Source organism: Lycium ferocissimum, chromosome 9 (assembly GCF_029784015.1).
Source record: "Lycium ferocissimum isolate CSIRO_LF1 chromosome 9, AGI_CSIRO_Lferr_CH_V1, whole genome shotgun sequence".
Lineage (NCBI taxonomy): Eukaryota > Viridiplantae > Streptophyta > Magnoliopsida > Solanales > Solanaceae > Lycium > Lycium ferocissimum.
The window spans coordinates 48,986,776-49,003,547 of NC_081350.1; the positions used below are offsets into that span (position 1 = coordinate 48,986,776).

Below are 16,772 nucleotides of genomic sequence, written 5' to 3' on the forward strand. Positions count from 1 at the left end.
TAACCCCGAAGCAATATAGCCAGAGATCAACTTATTTGAAAATGTGATATAATTATTGCTCCCTCCATTTCAAAAAGATTGTTCTCTTTTAATTTGACATAAAATTTAAGAAATAAAGAAAACTTTTGAAATGTATGGTCCAAAACAAGCCTTAGATACTTATATGGCTGTAAATCATCTCATAAAGTTAAATTATTTCTAAAAATAGAAAAGTGACAATCTTTTTAAAAACAAACACTAAAAAAGGAAAAAGACAATTTTTTTTGAATAGGGGGAGTTAAGCAATCTAACCAACAAATTACAAAAGCAGATTTCCAAAAATTACAAAAGCAGATTACCAAAGCTATGTGTTGAGACTTAGGAATTTGGGGGCGAAGGTTATTGAGATTTGGAGAATTTGGGTGGGTCGGGTGTATGGGTCAGGTTTTAATTTAATTTAGGATTTAATTTGTGTTGATTTAATTAAATGACGTGGATCTCTAATTGGAGGCCACATGTCATATCTGATATTGTAAAACAGACATTAATGAAAAATGACATAGATGAGCCATTTTGGTAACAACGATGACATAAATGAGTCAAACTATTGACGAGTGGCATAACTGAGTCATTTCCGATAATTCGATGGCATATTTGAACCTTTTCCGATAAATAAATATCTTAATTTTTATTAAAACACCTAACTACACTAAATGTGATGTAATTTTGCATTCACACCTGGTGTGGGTGAGTATATATATTTACTAGCACTTGTTTAATATTGTGTAGGGCCTTTTCTTTTTGGCCTTTGCCCCTTTAATAATTTGATTTCCACCAACCTTAATAGTCATTGTCCAGTTTCTTGTTTGCAAAGTTCCATTCTTGTTCTTGTCTTTATAAATAGCCACTTCCCGCTGCATTAAGAACCTGGAATCTAACCATTCTTCATCTTGGTATTTCCACAGGCATTAGAGAGAAAAAAAAAGAGAGAGAGAATATCCCAAGAAGCAATATGGCCTTACAACAGCTTTTTCAAGAGCAAATAGCAGAAACTACCTTTGATGAACGCGATATTTCCTTGGAGAAGTGGAAGATAGTTGATGATAAGCAAGAAGACAATCTGTCTCGAGGTTTTGAGTGTAACATTTGCCTGGATCTTGTACAGGATCCTGTTGTTACGTTATGCGGTCACCTCTATTGTTGGCCTTGCATCTACAAATGGATACATTTCCAGAGCATTTCTTCTGAAAATACCGATAACCAACAGCCACAATGTCCTGTTTGCAAGGCTGAAGTCTCAAAGAAAACGTTGATTCCACTATATGGTCGCGGCCAAGCTACAAAACGATCTGAAGGCAAGGCCCCGAATCTTGGTATAGTCATTCCACAAAGGCCTCCTAGTCCGAGATGTGAGGGCCACACACTGGTGGCAGCTAATCATTCATATCCATCGCAGCAACTTCATTATCCACAGCAGTCTCCAACACATCAAACTTATATGACTGAACCTATGCTAAGCCCCGGTGGCACGTCAACAGGGGAAATTGTTTATGCACGGATGTTTGGAAATTCATCGGCTACTTTGCATACATATCCAAGTTCATATAATCTAGCAGGGACTAGAAGTCCAAGGTTACGAAGGCAACTGTCACAGGCTGATAGATCACTTAGTAGAATCTGTTTTTTCTTGTGCTGTTGTTTAGTGACATGTCTTATCTTGTTCTGATGACCACCTTCTCTGCTTGCTCATAGATTTTAAAAGTATTTAGTACTGCAATAGATGATGAATATACAGCTTTTATCAACTTAACATACGATCACCTGGTTTTTTGCACTAATACAGTCAAAAACTAGACAAGCTCCTGGGATTCCTGTCATCCATGAAAGAGAACTCCTAGTACCTGTACTCTTCAATGTAACTTGTGAAAACAAAATATGATTCTAGTTTACTAATCTTATGATAAGTTAGGTCTCATTCATGTGATGAAGGAAGCTGAGAATGTACACTTGACTTGAATTGCGGGATGAATAGATGTTAATGATGATGAATAAATCTTTTACGTGCTGTCACTTTATCCTTGTTAATCCTATTGTCTTTCTTTAATTTAGTGGAGTTTTTTTTCTTTCCGCGCACCCAATACTGAAAGCCCGAGCAATTTATTGCAGGGTGATCTTTGACAGTACTTGACCAAGATCTTGATTAGAGATATTTAACTTCACCTCGTTCTACTCTCCTAGTGTCTGGGTAAGCGCTTTTCGTCTTCTACCCATATCCACTAGTCGTAGTCATGTTAAGACCCAATTTTAAAGTTAAGAATTCAACAGCCATCCCAATAACCTTGTGCAAATCCAAATGTGGAAGGAACTCCAAGATGTAACCATTTTATTGATCATGTAAGGTCTTATGATGTCTTATCATTCTGACTACCACCGTCAAATGCAAATGGAAGATGCTTAATTGTTCAGAATTAACTGGACAGAAGCAATTAAAATTTCCTATATATATAAAAAAATAAAATAGAACGTTCTATTAGCAAAATAGCAAAAACCTAATAAAGAGACCAATAGAGTCATCATTTTCATTTACAGCCACCATGGTGTGGCCCCTTCTTATTCTCAGCCACCTAAACAGTATGGGCTTGTCTAGAGGGAAAAAAAAAAGATCAGGGTATTCCGGATCAGGTGTACAATAAAAACCACAAAGTTAATACTTCCTTCATCCCATTTTATGTGATACTCTTTTCTTTTTTGTCAGTTCAAGAAAAAATGGCATATCTCTATATTTAGTAACAATCACTACAAGAAAGAAGACATTTGCCAACAAAAAATTTTTTTGTTGCCGTAGATAGACTATTGTTGCAAAAAGTACTTTTGGCAATAATATTTTTTTTGTTGTTGCATAAACTTTTCCCAACGGCTATTATTGCAACGACGTGCAATAACTTTTTTGTTGTTGCCAAAAGTACTTTTTGCAACAATTGTCAATACCATGGCAACAAAAAAAGTTCATTTTTAAAAGATTCATCATATATGCCAACAACAAAACTAAGTTATGCCAAATATTGAATTTTGACAACTATATTATTTTTGTTGCCAGAAAAGCTATTGCCATTTCTGTATTTTCTTGTAGGGAATTTAATTTTAAACTTTCGATTTTACCCTTATTGAAATGATTTATAACTGCACAGATATTTATGGATTATTTTAGATCATAAACTTCAAAAGTTTTCCTTTCATTCTTAAGCTTCGTGCACAACCAAACACCTTCACATAAATTGAGACGGAGGAGTAGCTTTAACATCTGGAGAAGGTAATGAATTTTCAAACATATATAAGCATGAGGGTTGGAAAAAATGGCATGCATTTGGCCCTTTTTGGTTAGGTTAACACCAGCAAGTGTTGGTGGATGATGATGACATGATGGCTGCCGTCTGTAAAGAGTGATGGTGCAGAACATTCCAAATATGGGTTTTGTTTGATGTGAAAGAATTAAAAAAAAAAAAATTATGGTGGGAAATGTACTATTTTAATAAATCATCTGTTGAATTTTGTCTCAATTATTTGGTTTTAGTCTAAAAGCATGTCACCTATGATAATTGTTTAAGGTACAGGATTTGCATTAGTATAGTGCTGTGTTGATATTCTTCCATTATAGTAGTATAAAAGTTGATAACAATATCCAAGTGTTGGTTGACACAAGCAAGCTCGCGGTTTCTTCAAACTCATAATTATATCTATCCCTTATAGGCTTTGAAGGTATCTGGTTCTGTGGTTGATAACAGTTTTTTGTCAAACATGCATGGTAGATCTTTAACAATTTCCACTTCATAAAGTTAGTCAACCACTAAGGAAAGCATCTTACTTTTGTCATCTAATTTGATAAATTGATATCTACCTAATCCAGCATCACTTAACACTATACAAATGAATTGTTAGCACTTCGACATCCTATATAGGTTTGATCTAGCATTCTGTACTACCATTACTTTTTGCATGGCCAAATTAGTGTCAACTTGGCACAAGCATCATATATGGAAGTTTTTTATTTGAAAAAAGAAAAGGAAAAACTATTTAGATAAAGTTAAACTACCATTGCGAGCTTGACATAATCACAAAGGAGTTGAAGTTCTTAAAGTTGTTGACATCAAAGCATAGGGAACTTGCATACATGTAGCATTGACTAGAAAGAGATGATTGAAAGGAGAACTTTGGCACAACGGTAAAGTTCTAAAATAGTATGACCCTCTTTCAGACTTTGCGCATAGTAATAGTGCGTCAAGCTACCCCTTTACTGGAAAGAGGATAGACATTTTAGGAATTCTAATTGCGTAATGGTCACCACTAATTGATAGTTGGATAGGATAGGATTTTCTTGCTCCCAATAAACAAAGAAACAAGGTGACAAAGGGGTCTAAATTCAAGACACATGTAGTATTTACAAACTATGTTATGAGGAATCGGATTCATGTAGAAAATGCCGAGTCGCATCTCTTGTACAAGTTGTAGACCGTATTTTATCCCTCAATAAATTACATAGAACTTTCTTTTATATGATTATTTAATGCATCAACATGCCTTGTTACGTATCATTTGAACCAGACACATTAAAGGTATCCCAATTATTGTGCAACTTTCTTTTTCTTGAAAATAAAAAGACTTCTTGTTCCCTTGATAATTGTCACATAGTGGCATATACATCTTTCCCCAGTCATAAAGATATTGTAATGTTTTCCTATCATTTCATGCGGGTGCCAAAGAATCTTCTCCCACATAATAATTCATAATGAAAGTTTGGCAGAAAGACAAGATAAGCCTACGATTCGAAAGGCAGACTTATTTGAATAACTAGTGATATTAAAGGCAGACTTATTTGAATAACTAGTGATATTAACCGTGCTTCACGCGGTAAGTAAAAAATTTAGTCAAATATTCAATTGGTCTTTTTATAAATTTAGTCAATATAGAAATAACATTTTCATCTACTATATAGACACTAAAATTATTAATAAAATTGACTAAATCACAAGAATAAGCAATTTTTGAGATTAACTTCGACCTCTTCATATAGTCAATTTCGCGAAAACAATGAATTCAACAAATATCATTGTGCATAAACTAAGAGCTAATTAAGAATGTGAGAAAAGAAATAAGGTGATAACTATTAAAACAATGTCAGAGCTCACATTATTATACCTCTTTTAGTTAACTAATTATATAATTTGTCAGTGACGGTATAAGCTTGTTTTGATTTAATTTAATTTGCCGGTTATTACTATGTTAATGCTTTTAATAAGAGAAGAGGGGAAAATCGAAATTGCTGGATATTTAGACAAAATGAGAGATAAAAGCAAAAAAAAAGATAGTTAAAATTTTCTTTTCCCATAGTTTCTCCTATTTTTATAATTAAAAAAACGAAACCAGAAGAAGAACAAATAATTAAAAAAGAAAGCAGAATGAAACAATGATGGCACCAATTTTTCTTTTTTTGCCCTTGTAGTTAAATCGTGCTTTCAAACCGGTCTCCTCTCGAATCATAAAGTAAATCTCTTGTTCTTTTTGCTTCTAATTTGATCTGAAATTCAAAATATGTTTCTTTCTGCAAATACTATTCCAGTACCATTTTGTACACTTTGCTAAATTTAGTCTCTCAAAAGGAATTGTATTTGGGAGTGTGTAACTCTTTTCCTTAGTAAAATTTTAAGCAATGCAGATTCCAGCCAAACAAAATTCAGCCAACAAATATTACCTCCATCATATTATTCCTTAAGAAAAACATTACCTCCAAAAACTCAAAGAGAAGATAAAGAAAATTTAGAGGCAGATGGGGAAAGAAAATGTGGTCAGACGGATCCCAAGAAACACTTATATAGGAGTATATGGTTTCACTACACTTTAGTGTCATTTAAAGAAATATTTGTTCAGCATTTTAACATGGCAAATAAATGAGGAGAAAATAGAAAAAGGCCCAAAAAAGGAGAAAATTGGAGTGAATTGAGAGAAAAGAAGAAAGCCCGGCGTATCTAGCATGGTAACTAGAGTTCAATTAAATCCCTTCTAAGATAAATGCCCTCGCTGTAAATAATTATTAAATTTTATTAAATACTAGTTATGAACAATTATTAAATTTTATTAAATAGTAGTTATGAACCCATAACTTTAAAAATATGGGTTCAATACTAAAAATCTTAAGATTAAACCCTGTAAAATTTAAATCCTGAATCCTCCTAAAAATGAGGAGAAAAGGTCAGAAGAGAAGAAACCTTGGTCAAAGAACTATGCCACATTATTATGCGAATGAAGAATATGTTGAAACTAATCGTAAGTCACCATTAAAATATAGTCATAATAAGCAGGAAACGAATGAGTTCTTACTGATATCTTGTTGAATTGTTCATTCGATCACAATTTGCACGTTTTAATAACACTGGTGTATAATCAATGATGTTTCCGAAGATTGGCTTGTAGACATTCGGTAATTCCCCATAAATGTGATACCCTTTGCACGTCTAAGAATGGAGAAAGTGAAAAGCCAAACTTTTTTGGCGTTCGAAAGTTTTTTTAGTGAGGGGTATAACGATTTAAGAGTTAAGAGAATAATAAATTACCATAATAATTAATGTGGTTTGAAAAGGTGGCTAGACAACCGAAAAGTCACTTTATTAGGACAACCAACAGTCACATCAGTGAAGCCGAATAGTCACTTTAGATTTGTAAAAATTGGAAATTTAGGGGACTAATGCAAAAATTTTGAAAATTAGATAAATAGAAGATATGCACTTAAGCGGATCTATGCTTTATATAATTATATAGATACCAAGAAAATTCCACCTAGCTACATCATGTCTCAAGCAGTTATTTATTCAAAGAAGAGAAGAAAGATTGTAACGCTTCTAATTTAGAGTTGGAAAATGCAGGGATTAGAACAGGGAAAATGGTTTTAAGTGAAAAAGTTTATACTAACTGAAGTATAAACAAGCCATGTCCAGCCTTCACTTCAACTGTCAAACATTTTAAATTCAGAATTCAAATTAAATGCAAATGAAAAGAGAAGCAATTCTACATTTCCTTTTAAGAAACAGGGCTTCCATGTTGCTAAGCTGAGGTTTTACCTGGTAAAGGTCTGGGCCTGAATAGCTAAAGTGGTAGCTCAAGGTTTCATGTATGGGCCAATGGAGCTGCTTCAGGTGTCCTTGATCAGAAACCTTACTTAAGCTTATCAATGTGTAGTCCTAAACTGCTAAGTAGAGGGACCAAGAAGTGAGGCAGATATATTGCATTTTGCTGTCCTGTTAGCAAAAAACAGGAGCTGCTATTGATTGAAGTAGGAAGAAAATAATATTGAAATGACCTTACTAGGATGAAGAAAGAACAAAAAAAAAAAAAACATAACAAGTCCAAAAGTAAACCCCCTTGGATTGCTACCAAAACCATCAGATTTGTATTTTCCCAGTTCTTGTATGATCCCTTTGCTCAACCTGTGTTGGAGAACACAAAACTATTAGAAAAAATGCAAGAACAAATAAAAAACCAATTAACTAAAAATGTTTTCCACCTCATAAACTTAACCATCTAAAGAAAGCAATATTTCCCAGGGAATCTTAATTTAGAACAATCAAAGAGAGAACTTATAGTACAGCATACTGATTAATTGATAATTTGATAAATACAAGACGCGCCTATTTATAGGTGTCAACCAATATACATAAGGTATTTGTCCAATATGAACAATATCATCTTTAAGAACGTAATAGTTCTACTATTCCAATCTAACATTCTAACATCAACACTTCTAACACAAAAAATCTTCATCCAGTATCTAGAAATGTTCCCACAACAATCATCCAGTCTCTTCAAGTTGTTCTTCCGTTTCATTGAATTCTTCGGACCCATATTTTCCATTTCTAATGTAGTTTTCCAACTTTTCATACCCTTTTGCAAAGATGCCTCGCTCCTCGAGCAATCTTTTAATCTCTTTTTCTCTTTTAGCCTCTCCATTCGACTGCAAGTAATTAACACAGGAAGCCCAACTGCGAATGAGTGGCTTCCACTGTGGCACACTTGCCAAGATTGCTTTCTTCAATGTTTCAACTGCCTTCTCCATCTGATCGTTTGAACAATATCCTAGTGCCAGATGATCCCATGTCCTATAGTTTGGCCTCTTACCACTCTGATAGAGTCTTTCTATAATGGATTCAGCCTTATCCAAATGACTCTTTCTGCAGTAAATTGCTATGAGAAAATTCGGAACTCTGATGTCAAAATATACATGATTTTCTTCCCACTCCGCAAATATCTTCTCTACACTATCAATATCATCTAACTTTTCCAGTCCACTTATCATGGAATGATAACTTGAACTGTAGACCTTGCCATTATTCTTTATTTTACTCCATATACGAAACACATCATTTTTCTTTCCCATACTAGCATAGAGGGAAAGCATGAATTCATTAGCAAGCCTTGCATTTTTCCCCTTACTTAGGTGCTCGCATTTCTTCAATACCTCTGAAGCTTTTTCTACATCACCAGCTTTCATGTAGCCCTTGACAGCGATTACATAACTATTCTATTCAATCAGCAGGGGATCTTCTTCCACCTTCATCAAAAGCTTCTCCATCTCCTTAATAATGGGAACAGATGCATAGGCATTTAACCGGATAGCATAGGTGAATGCATTTCCAGAAATTCTCTTATCTTCCATCTCTTGCACTAACGAGTGCAGTTTCTCAAGGTCTCCCATTTGAACATAAAGGTTCATCATAATATTGTATTTCAGTACATTAGCATCCCCCAGATTCTTCATCTTTTGCATTGTCCCTTCTGCTTTTCTCAATGATTTTGCATCAGCATAGCAGTTCAAAAGAGCGCCATATACACAAGAAGCTCTCAGCTTATCTGGAATGCTAGTGAAATACTTCTCTGCTGCTTCCAGACCGTGGGCCTTTGATATCAGATCCAGTCGGACTGAAACACCTCCAGGTGATAGATAAAGACGTTCGGAGTCGTTAATCCATTCATAAATCTGAAACAAAAATAAGAAGCAGGAAACTGAATCTGGACACAATACAAAAACAAAGAGGACAACGAGAAAAAAATTGCTGGAAACTAGACCAATTGGCACTTAATGTTATGTGCAGCCATGGTTGAGTCAACTCCAGTCGTTCACTCCTGCATTGCACCTTGAATTAAGTTTTCCTTTTAACCAATTGTTTTATGTTACTGATATCATTTGATTCAGATTATTAAGGATCCCTTGCATTAGTGTCATAGAACAAATTTCAAACCTCAAATCTTTCATTTCCAAGGCACCATTGCTATTACCATGTAACTACATGCAGTTCGTTGCTTTTATCAACAGTTCTTTCTTTCATATATTCTTTCCAAAACGTAGCTCCACCAGTAAAGTAGTTTCTTTGGGGTTAAACAGTATCTTTTTAGCTCGTTAAAAGAGTAATTTCAGTTTATATATTATATCTAATGACTCAATGATCATGAAGTAAACATTCAATGTTATTGGACTAATTTTAGTTCACTTCACTAGAAGTACAAAACAGCAGATCTAGAACTTTGGGATCTTTTCTTCTCTTCAGCTGACTGCGGGATGAATTTATGCCTATCAAGAGTAAACTGGGCAATAGTATTAAAACTAAGCCAGCTTATTAAATATTATCCTAGGTTTTCTGATAGAGTATACTGTTGGGAATAAAATAGCCCCGCAAAAATAATATTTACTGTATTAGTGATAAACGCGGAACACTAATTTATGATTAAATTAGCAAGAATAAAATGCAGCAATAATGACACCAAGGTTTTACGTGGAAACCCTTCTGAATAAGGGAAAAAACCACGGCCAAGAGGAGCAGCTGATATCACTATAGTAAGGAATTTTACTTTGAGAGTAGTAAAAAAGTATAAATACTCCTAAGACCACTACACCCACAAAAGAAAAACACTCTTTTGATTTTTCCCACCTTACTACAATATCACTCACACTCTATTTTTCTTCTGGAGCATTTTAGAGAAGTCTATGGTATATCACTTTGCTCACTTAGATGTTTTTTGAGATTTTGTGTATTTTCCAAATGAAGCTTAGAACTTGATTTATAAGCTTCTGAAAACGCGTGAAAAGTACACCACGTGAACAAAAATCGAAATCGCGTGAAAAGTTCTTTGCTTCTTGCAATGACCAAATCGTTTTATATGAGATGAAGACCACGCGTATTTACTATTCAACTAAAATGGGGCCCCACATGATCCGAGGGACCTCACTGACAGATTAATTCCCCCTCCCGAGACATGGGGGGAAAAATGTTCTTGTGAATCCCGAGAGCTCATATGACTAGCTTGGAACAAACTTCAAGCTTTTGCCTGATGTACCGCCTTTGTCAAAAATGGGCCTATTTCGAAAAATGGGCTGGATTTTCTTAATTGGGAATCTTTTTGTCTCCGTGGCATCACGAATCCGGTGACATCCGACATTGTGTTTGTTCTCGCATGGTACATCGAGTTCTTGATCAATCTATATGCACTAAAATAAATAGACAATATACTCCATTCTTTAAAGCAAAATATTCTTGAAGGAATCTCTTGAGCCATATCATTTCTTTAAACAACAATTGTAATAATTATAATTACCATTAGTGTAATGCGACACATTTGAAACGCAACTATAATCGCCAGTGATATAGCTCCTGCGAAAAAGTAAACAAATATCCGGTAGTGGATTTTATTGTACTCCCAATATAGCATATCTAATAGTATTGAAAATAGCCCTTCAAAATTGGATTTGATCCTCCAAAACACAAATTCATACGAGATTTTTAATACGAGTATCCATAAAGATGATTTTCCCGGATTTTCGAGAAAAGTAACAACAAATTGCGTGAGCAATATACGGTCGAGTGCGTACCATTGCATACATCAAACTTCTCGACGGTAGAGGAATAAGGAATCTTGGCCATTCTCTCTTTTCCTCCGTTGTTGTAGGACATCTCTTTGCTCGGTTCGGATGACCGGGGAGAGGTGTGCTAACCACTTAGCATTCTTCGTATTGAAGCGCTCTAGTACACGTTCTATGTACCTTTCTTGTGACAAATAAAGTTTTCTTTCATCTCTTGAACGAGTAATTCTCATACAAAATCTGCTTAGCATGACCCCAAGTCTTTCATTACAAAAGACTTACTCAAGGTTCTTGACTCGTCGATCAGCAAAAAGCATTCTTGCCTACAATTAACATATCATCCACGTATAGCGTAAGGATGATAAAGTCATCATGAGAAAATCTTTGTACAAACACACGGGATGCGAAGAAGTCTTCTTGTAGCCTTGCTCTCCCATATGAACTCAAACTTCTTGTACAAGTGTTAGGGGGAGCTTGCTTCAATCCATATATATATATATATATATATATTGCATACAAAATTTTCTTTACCTTTTTCTTGAAGCCCTCGGGTTGTTCCATATAAATCTCCTTCTTCTAAATCACCATGAAGAAAAGCAGTCTTCACACAACTTTATCGATCTCCAAATCAAGACTAGCGATCAAACCAAGAACTGTCCGAATGGAGGACATTTTCACTTGGGAGAAAATATTTCGTAAAGTCAATACCTTTCCTTTGACCAAATCCCTTAACAACCAATCTAGCTTTGTATCACGGCTTCAAGCGTGTTCTTTTTGCTTTGAACACTCACTTGTTCTTCAAAGCTCTTACCATAGGGCAATTTCACCAACTCATAAGTATGGTTCTCGTACGCAGATTTCATCTCATCTTGCGGCTTCGATCCATTGATCCTTGTGCTCATCTTCCATGGCCTCCTCATAACATTCGGGGTTCTCCCCATCATGAGTAATACATCTCGTTGGGTGAATAACGGGAAGAAGGAACATCTTGTCTAGTAGAATCCAAGTGGAATATATGAGTCATCCACGACTTCGAGAGCAGGATCTACCTCATCGATAGCAAGATCATTATCATCATCAACATGCTGATCGAGACATTTTCTTGCGGGCATCACCATCGTCGTCGAGCCCACCAACGTCATCAACATTTGTATGAGGGACTTGATCAAGATTAACTAAACCTTCGAGGAACTTGAAGATTTTATCTTCTCCGCTTTGTAAATATCTTCAATGGTTTGATCCTCCGTAGAAGATAACATCACGACTTCTTATGAGCTTATTATCAATTGGATCATACCGTAACCAAACTCATCAAGGCCATAACCGATGAAGATACCTTTGCCTTGTCTTGGCGATTAATTTTGACCTCTCATCTTTAGGCACTTTGTACAAAAGCTTTGCAACCAAACACTTTAAGTGGTCATAGGAAACATCCTTGCCATACAAAAAACTCGTTTGGAACATCACTTTTTAAAAAAGCAACCGCAAGGGATAGATTAATAACATGTGCGGCGGTCAACAATGCCTCGAAAAAAAGGAATTCGGCAACTTTGCTTCGAAAGCAAACATCTAACTCTTTCCATCAAGGTTTTAGTTCATCCTTCACTAAACCATTAAGGTGAGGAGTCTTAGGAGGAGTCTTGGTGTACGATACCCGTTGCTTGCGGTATTCGTCAAACGGTCCACAATATTCACCATATCATTATTGATTACGAATACACTTGAGCCTTCTTTGTTTCTCTTTCAAGTTTGGAGCGACTTTAGCTTAAAGACACCCGGGTTGGTCTTTAGTCTTTAAGACGTAGACCCAAAGTTTCCGAGCAATCATCAATAAAGGTAGCGAAGTAAAGTGCACCACCCAAAGTCCTTGTCTTCTTGGACCACGTAAATACGAATGCACGGGGAGATTGATGAGGCAACTCTGTCTTTCTTGAAGGAGGATGAGACTTGAAAGAAACTCTATTTTGTTTTCCGATAAGAGCGTTGCTCGCACTTTTCTAATTTAGCACTTTCGAAATTTGTTAGATAATTTCTTTTGGGGCGAGAACATTTAGTCCTTTCTCGCTAATGTGGCTAAGCCTCTTATGCCATAACGTTGTGTGGTCTATTGCTCTGATATGCATTCACCATATCAACACGGTAGAGGCCGTAGTCCGGTATAGACCACGACGTTTTTCGCCACGAGCCACAATCATGGAACCTTTAGTAAGCTTCCACTTTCCGGCGCCATTGATGATGCGACATATCCTCATCATCCAAAACACCAACGAGAGATCAAGTGCGGACGAACATCGGGTGCATGCTTTACATTGTTTAAATAGTTTAGTTCCAATACTAGTTTTCAAACAAATCGTTCCAACACCGACACCCTAGATACGGTCTCATTACCCATACTCAGGAAGTTCCAAAGTCACCGGAGTATAGGATGAGAAAAATTCCTTCCGTGATGTCACATGAGATGCGCGCCTTTCCTTGTTCTTCTCTTTCTTCATCACAAGTTATATTTTTAGATCCGCATCAAGGATAGTAACAAGATCTGTATGTATGACGAGCGTTGCAACACGATTGCCATCTTCTTTCGTTTCCTCCTTATCTCTATTCTCTTTTCAAAATCCCGTTGAACTTCTTGTGTGCCCTTTTTTCCCGCAATGATAGCACTCAATATCTTTAGTACATAAGGTGGATTTGCTTATGATGTTCTCTATTTGAGAACCACGATTCTTGCCTCTCCCCCCAGTGTATGTTGACATCCGATGAGGAGGAACCTTGAGATTTTAATTAAAATCTCTTCATTTAAAAATATTATCTTGGCAAGATCCATAGAGATCACACCATCCGGAGCTTTGTGGAATTTGATAATGAAGTTCTAATAATTTCCCAAGAATGGTAGGGAACCAAGTAGAAACAAGCCTTGAATTTCTTCATCAAAGTTAATGCCCATGGATAATGCGGTTCATGATCCTCGAAAAATATTCGGATGAACCCACGTTGCGGAACCATCGTGGTATTTTAAACGGAGATTTGCTTTATCAAAAACATCTTGTTGTTACCAAACTTTTCCGAGCATACAAACTTTCAAGATGCTTAATAGGGTCCGAGTACGTGTCTCCCCCGAAATATGGTTTGACACACGTTATCGTCAAATAACATGTCTAATAAAGCCGCAAACTGCTTCGATGCAACAAATTTCACTCTTCATCTCGATTTATTATCGGGCTTTTTTATTTGCAAAGATAGGTTCATGAAAATTCTTGACATAGAGCAAATCTTCCATTTTTCCCTTCCAAATGGCATAATTTACGCCACTCAAAGTAATGTTCTACTTTTAGTGTTGGCTTTCCATCATTTATCACAAATACAAATGCTATGTTATTCGAAGACCAAAGTAATTCTTTTACGATGTGGAAGTTCGGATTGTGCGCGCTACCGCAACCACGAAGCATACTCGGAAGATAACCTTGGCTCGATACCACTTGTGGGAATAAAATAGCCCGGCAAAAATAATATTTACGGTATTAGTGATAAACGCGAACACTAATTTATGGTTAAATTAGCAAGAATAAAATGCGGCAATAATGACACCAAGGTTTTACGTGGAAACCACTTGAATAAGGGAAAAACCTATATATAGCGGTGATATCACTATAGTAAGGAATTTTACAAGGTAGTAACGAGTATAAATACTCCTAAGACCACTACACCCACAAAAGAAAAACACTCTTTTGATTTTTCCCACCTTACTACAATATCACTCTACACTCTATTTTTCTTCCACCTATATTTTCTTACACAATCTATGGTATACCTCACTTTGCTCTCACTCGGATGTATTGTCCGAGATTTTTTCGGTGTATTTTCCAAATGAAGCTTAGAACTATTTATAAGCTTGAAAACGCGTGAACGACACCGTGTGAACGATAAACCGCGTGAAGTTTCAAATTTTAAAACCGCGTTTTATACGCGTGAACGACCACGCGTATTTACTATTCAACTACGGTGGGCCCCGCATGTCCGAGGGACCTACTCAACATATACATGTGCAGATCTTGTGGAATTATGTTGGTTTAGCTTAGACAGTATACATGTGCAGATCTTGTGGAATTATGTTGGTTTAGCTTAGACAAAAGTAGTTCGTCTTAAAGATATCTTCACTCGAGGGACAAAGATTAGTAAGGAATTTCCAGGGGAAAAACAAACTAACCCGAGATGCAGAGACTAACATATGCAAGATGGAGAGGTGGCCAAATGAGAAAGTTGGGTCAAACTCGGGTGGGTTAAAACGGGTTAATTTAATAAAAAGGTCATAATCTAGGACGCCTAAAGTTTGTTTGGGTCAAGATGGGTCAAATAACATATCATAATCGAACTCGCCCAACATGACAGAACCTCCCCTCCTTTTTTATATTGCTTTTGAAGAAGTCATAGAATTAAAACCTACAAATAAAATAGAGATTGTGATTATCGCTCAGGATGATTATAATGGATAGACACTTTTACTGCTGTTGTTAGATTACAACCAGCATTTGTAAAGTAATTGAGAAATAGCCACAACTTAATAAGGTAATTGAAAAATTGCCACTTCATGATTTTTGCACGTGTTCTACTTCTTCATTGCCCAAACAAGAAAGAAAAAGCAACCAAACTTCAGGCTGAGTATGATCTCCAGCAGAGAATACAACTACGAAATTCATTAAGTCAAATGAAAAGTAACCTTTCTTTATTGAAGCTTAGATGAGCAAAGCTGCAATTTATCGTCACTCAAACAACCTATGAGAGGCTATTCAGGTTTTCCGAAGAGTCAGCAACAGAAAGTGGATTGATGATGCATGAACTGTCCATGTTAACGCAAAAGGCAGCAGCAGAGCATGTCGATGAAGGCAAAGTAACTGGGCCTACTCAAAGCCCGTCATGATTTTAACCTCTAGATATACATCATTAATGTTGCAATTTTGGTTCTATTCTTGAGTACAATAGAGGAACCAGAAATGCCTTTAAGGCTTTGGATTGTTGGGTACTCTTTGCTTTGTATTGTTTGTGTTTTGTTGGAGATTTAATATGGTGAGCCGCATTTAAAGATGGTATCTCATGTAAGACCAGTTCCATTGTTGCTTCATTCCAAGAAGCGAAACAAGGGGTTTTAGTTTCAAATTCTGCGAGAACCCGAAGCCTAAGTTGCTCGGACTCGGGTGCGGGTGTCCAATATGGGTGCGGATCTAGACGTCGGATTCTTCGTGATCTAATTTTTCAGATTCGCCGATACGGATCCAAGTATGGATACGAGTGTTGGGATTCGGCTAAAAAAATTTAAATATTAAAAATAGAGTTATAAAACCTAAATTATGTGGAAAACTTGAGGAAAAAGAATGACATAGAAATTTCTATATACAAGGTATTCCATTTTCTTCAATTTCACCTTAGCTTTTGTTTTGATTACATAAATCATTGAATCTGTTTGGAATTTCTCTATTGATTTTGGTCAAAGTACCCAAAATTAGTTGACTAGATCGGGTATGGATCGCACACCCCACCCACACCCACGTCGTGTGGATACGAGTGTGACACCGAAAGCAAAGAGTCTGAGCAACTTAGACCGAAACTATCCTGAAGTTCGAAAAAGTGGCTATCTGTCAAAATCGTTCGCGCTTCAGATTATGGCTGCTTTTCAAATACTTTGCAACATCAGACCTAAATACTCCGAGCAAACCATCGAAGCTAAATAAATGTACCAACATGACTAAAACATATTCCTAATAATTAGTTGATATCACCTATATATATCTCTTCTTCCATTGTGCCCTATCTTTAGTTATCTACATCGATTCCAAAAAATTGTCGATCTCTCGAGATAACTCCCTTCCATATGATTTTGGTCCACCTCGTCCGTTTTTAACAC

At 36.1% G+C, this 16,772-nt stretch overlaps 3 protein-coding genes across 3 annotated transcripts; 1 reads left to right on the plus strand and 2 right to left on the minus strand.

Moving 5' to 3' along the window:
- The first annotated feature begins 808 nt into the window (after positions 1 to 808).
- Positions 809 to 2,049, plus strand: LOC132031160 (E3 ubiquitin-protein ligase RMA1H1-like). The gene has a single exon (XM_059421025.1). The coding sequence runs from the start codon at positions 992 to 994 to the stop codon at positions 1,703 to 1,705; it is 714 nt and encodes a 237-aa protein (XP_059277008.1). The 5' UTR covers positions 809 to 991; the 3' UTR covers positions 1,706 to 2,049.
- A 5,558-nt stretch (positions 2,050 to 7,607) lies between these two features.
- LOC132032014 (pentatricopeptide repeat-containing protein At2g20710, mitochondrial-like) lies at positions 7,608 to 11,820 on the minus strand. Its single transcript, XM_059421843.1, has 2 exons — positions 11,691 to 11,820; positions 7,608 to 9,084 (listed from the first exon to the last, which is right to left on the minus strand). The coding sequence occupies exons 1-2, from the start codon at positions 11,818 to 11,820 to the stop codon at positions 8,546 to 8,548; spliced, it is 669 nt and encodes a 222-aa protein (XP_059277826.1). The 3' UTR covers positions 7,608 to 8,545.
- On the minus strand, positions 7,817 to 8,515 carry LOC132032013 (pentatricopeptide repeat-containing protein At2g20710, mitochondrial-like). The gene has a single exon (XM_059421842.1). The coding sequence runs from the start codon at positions 8,513 to 8,515 to the stop codon at positions 7,817 to 7,819; it is 699 nt and encodes a 232-aa protein (XP_059277825.1).
- Positions 11,821 to 16,772: the final 4,952 nt, after the last annotated feature.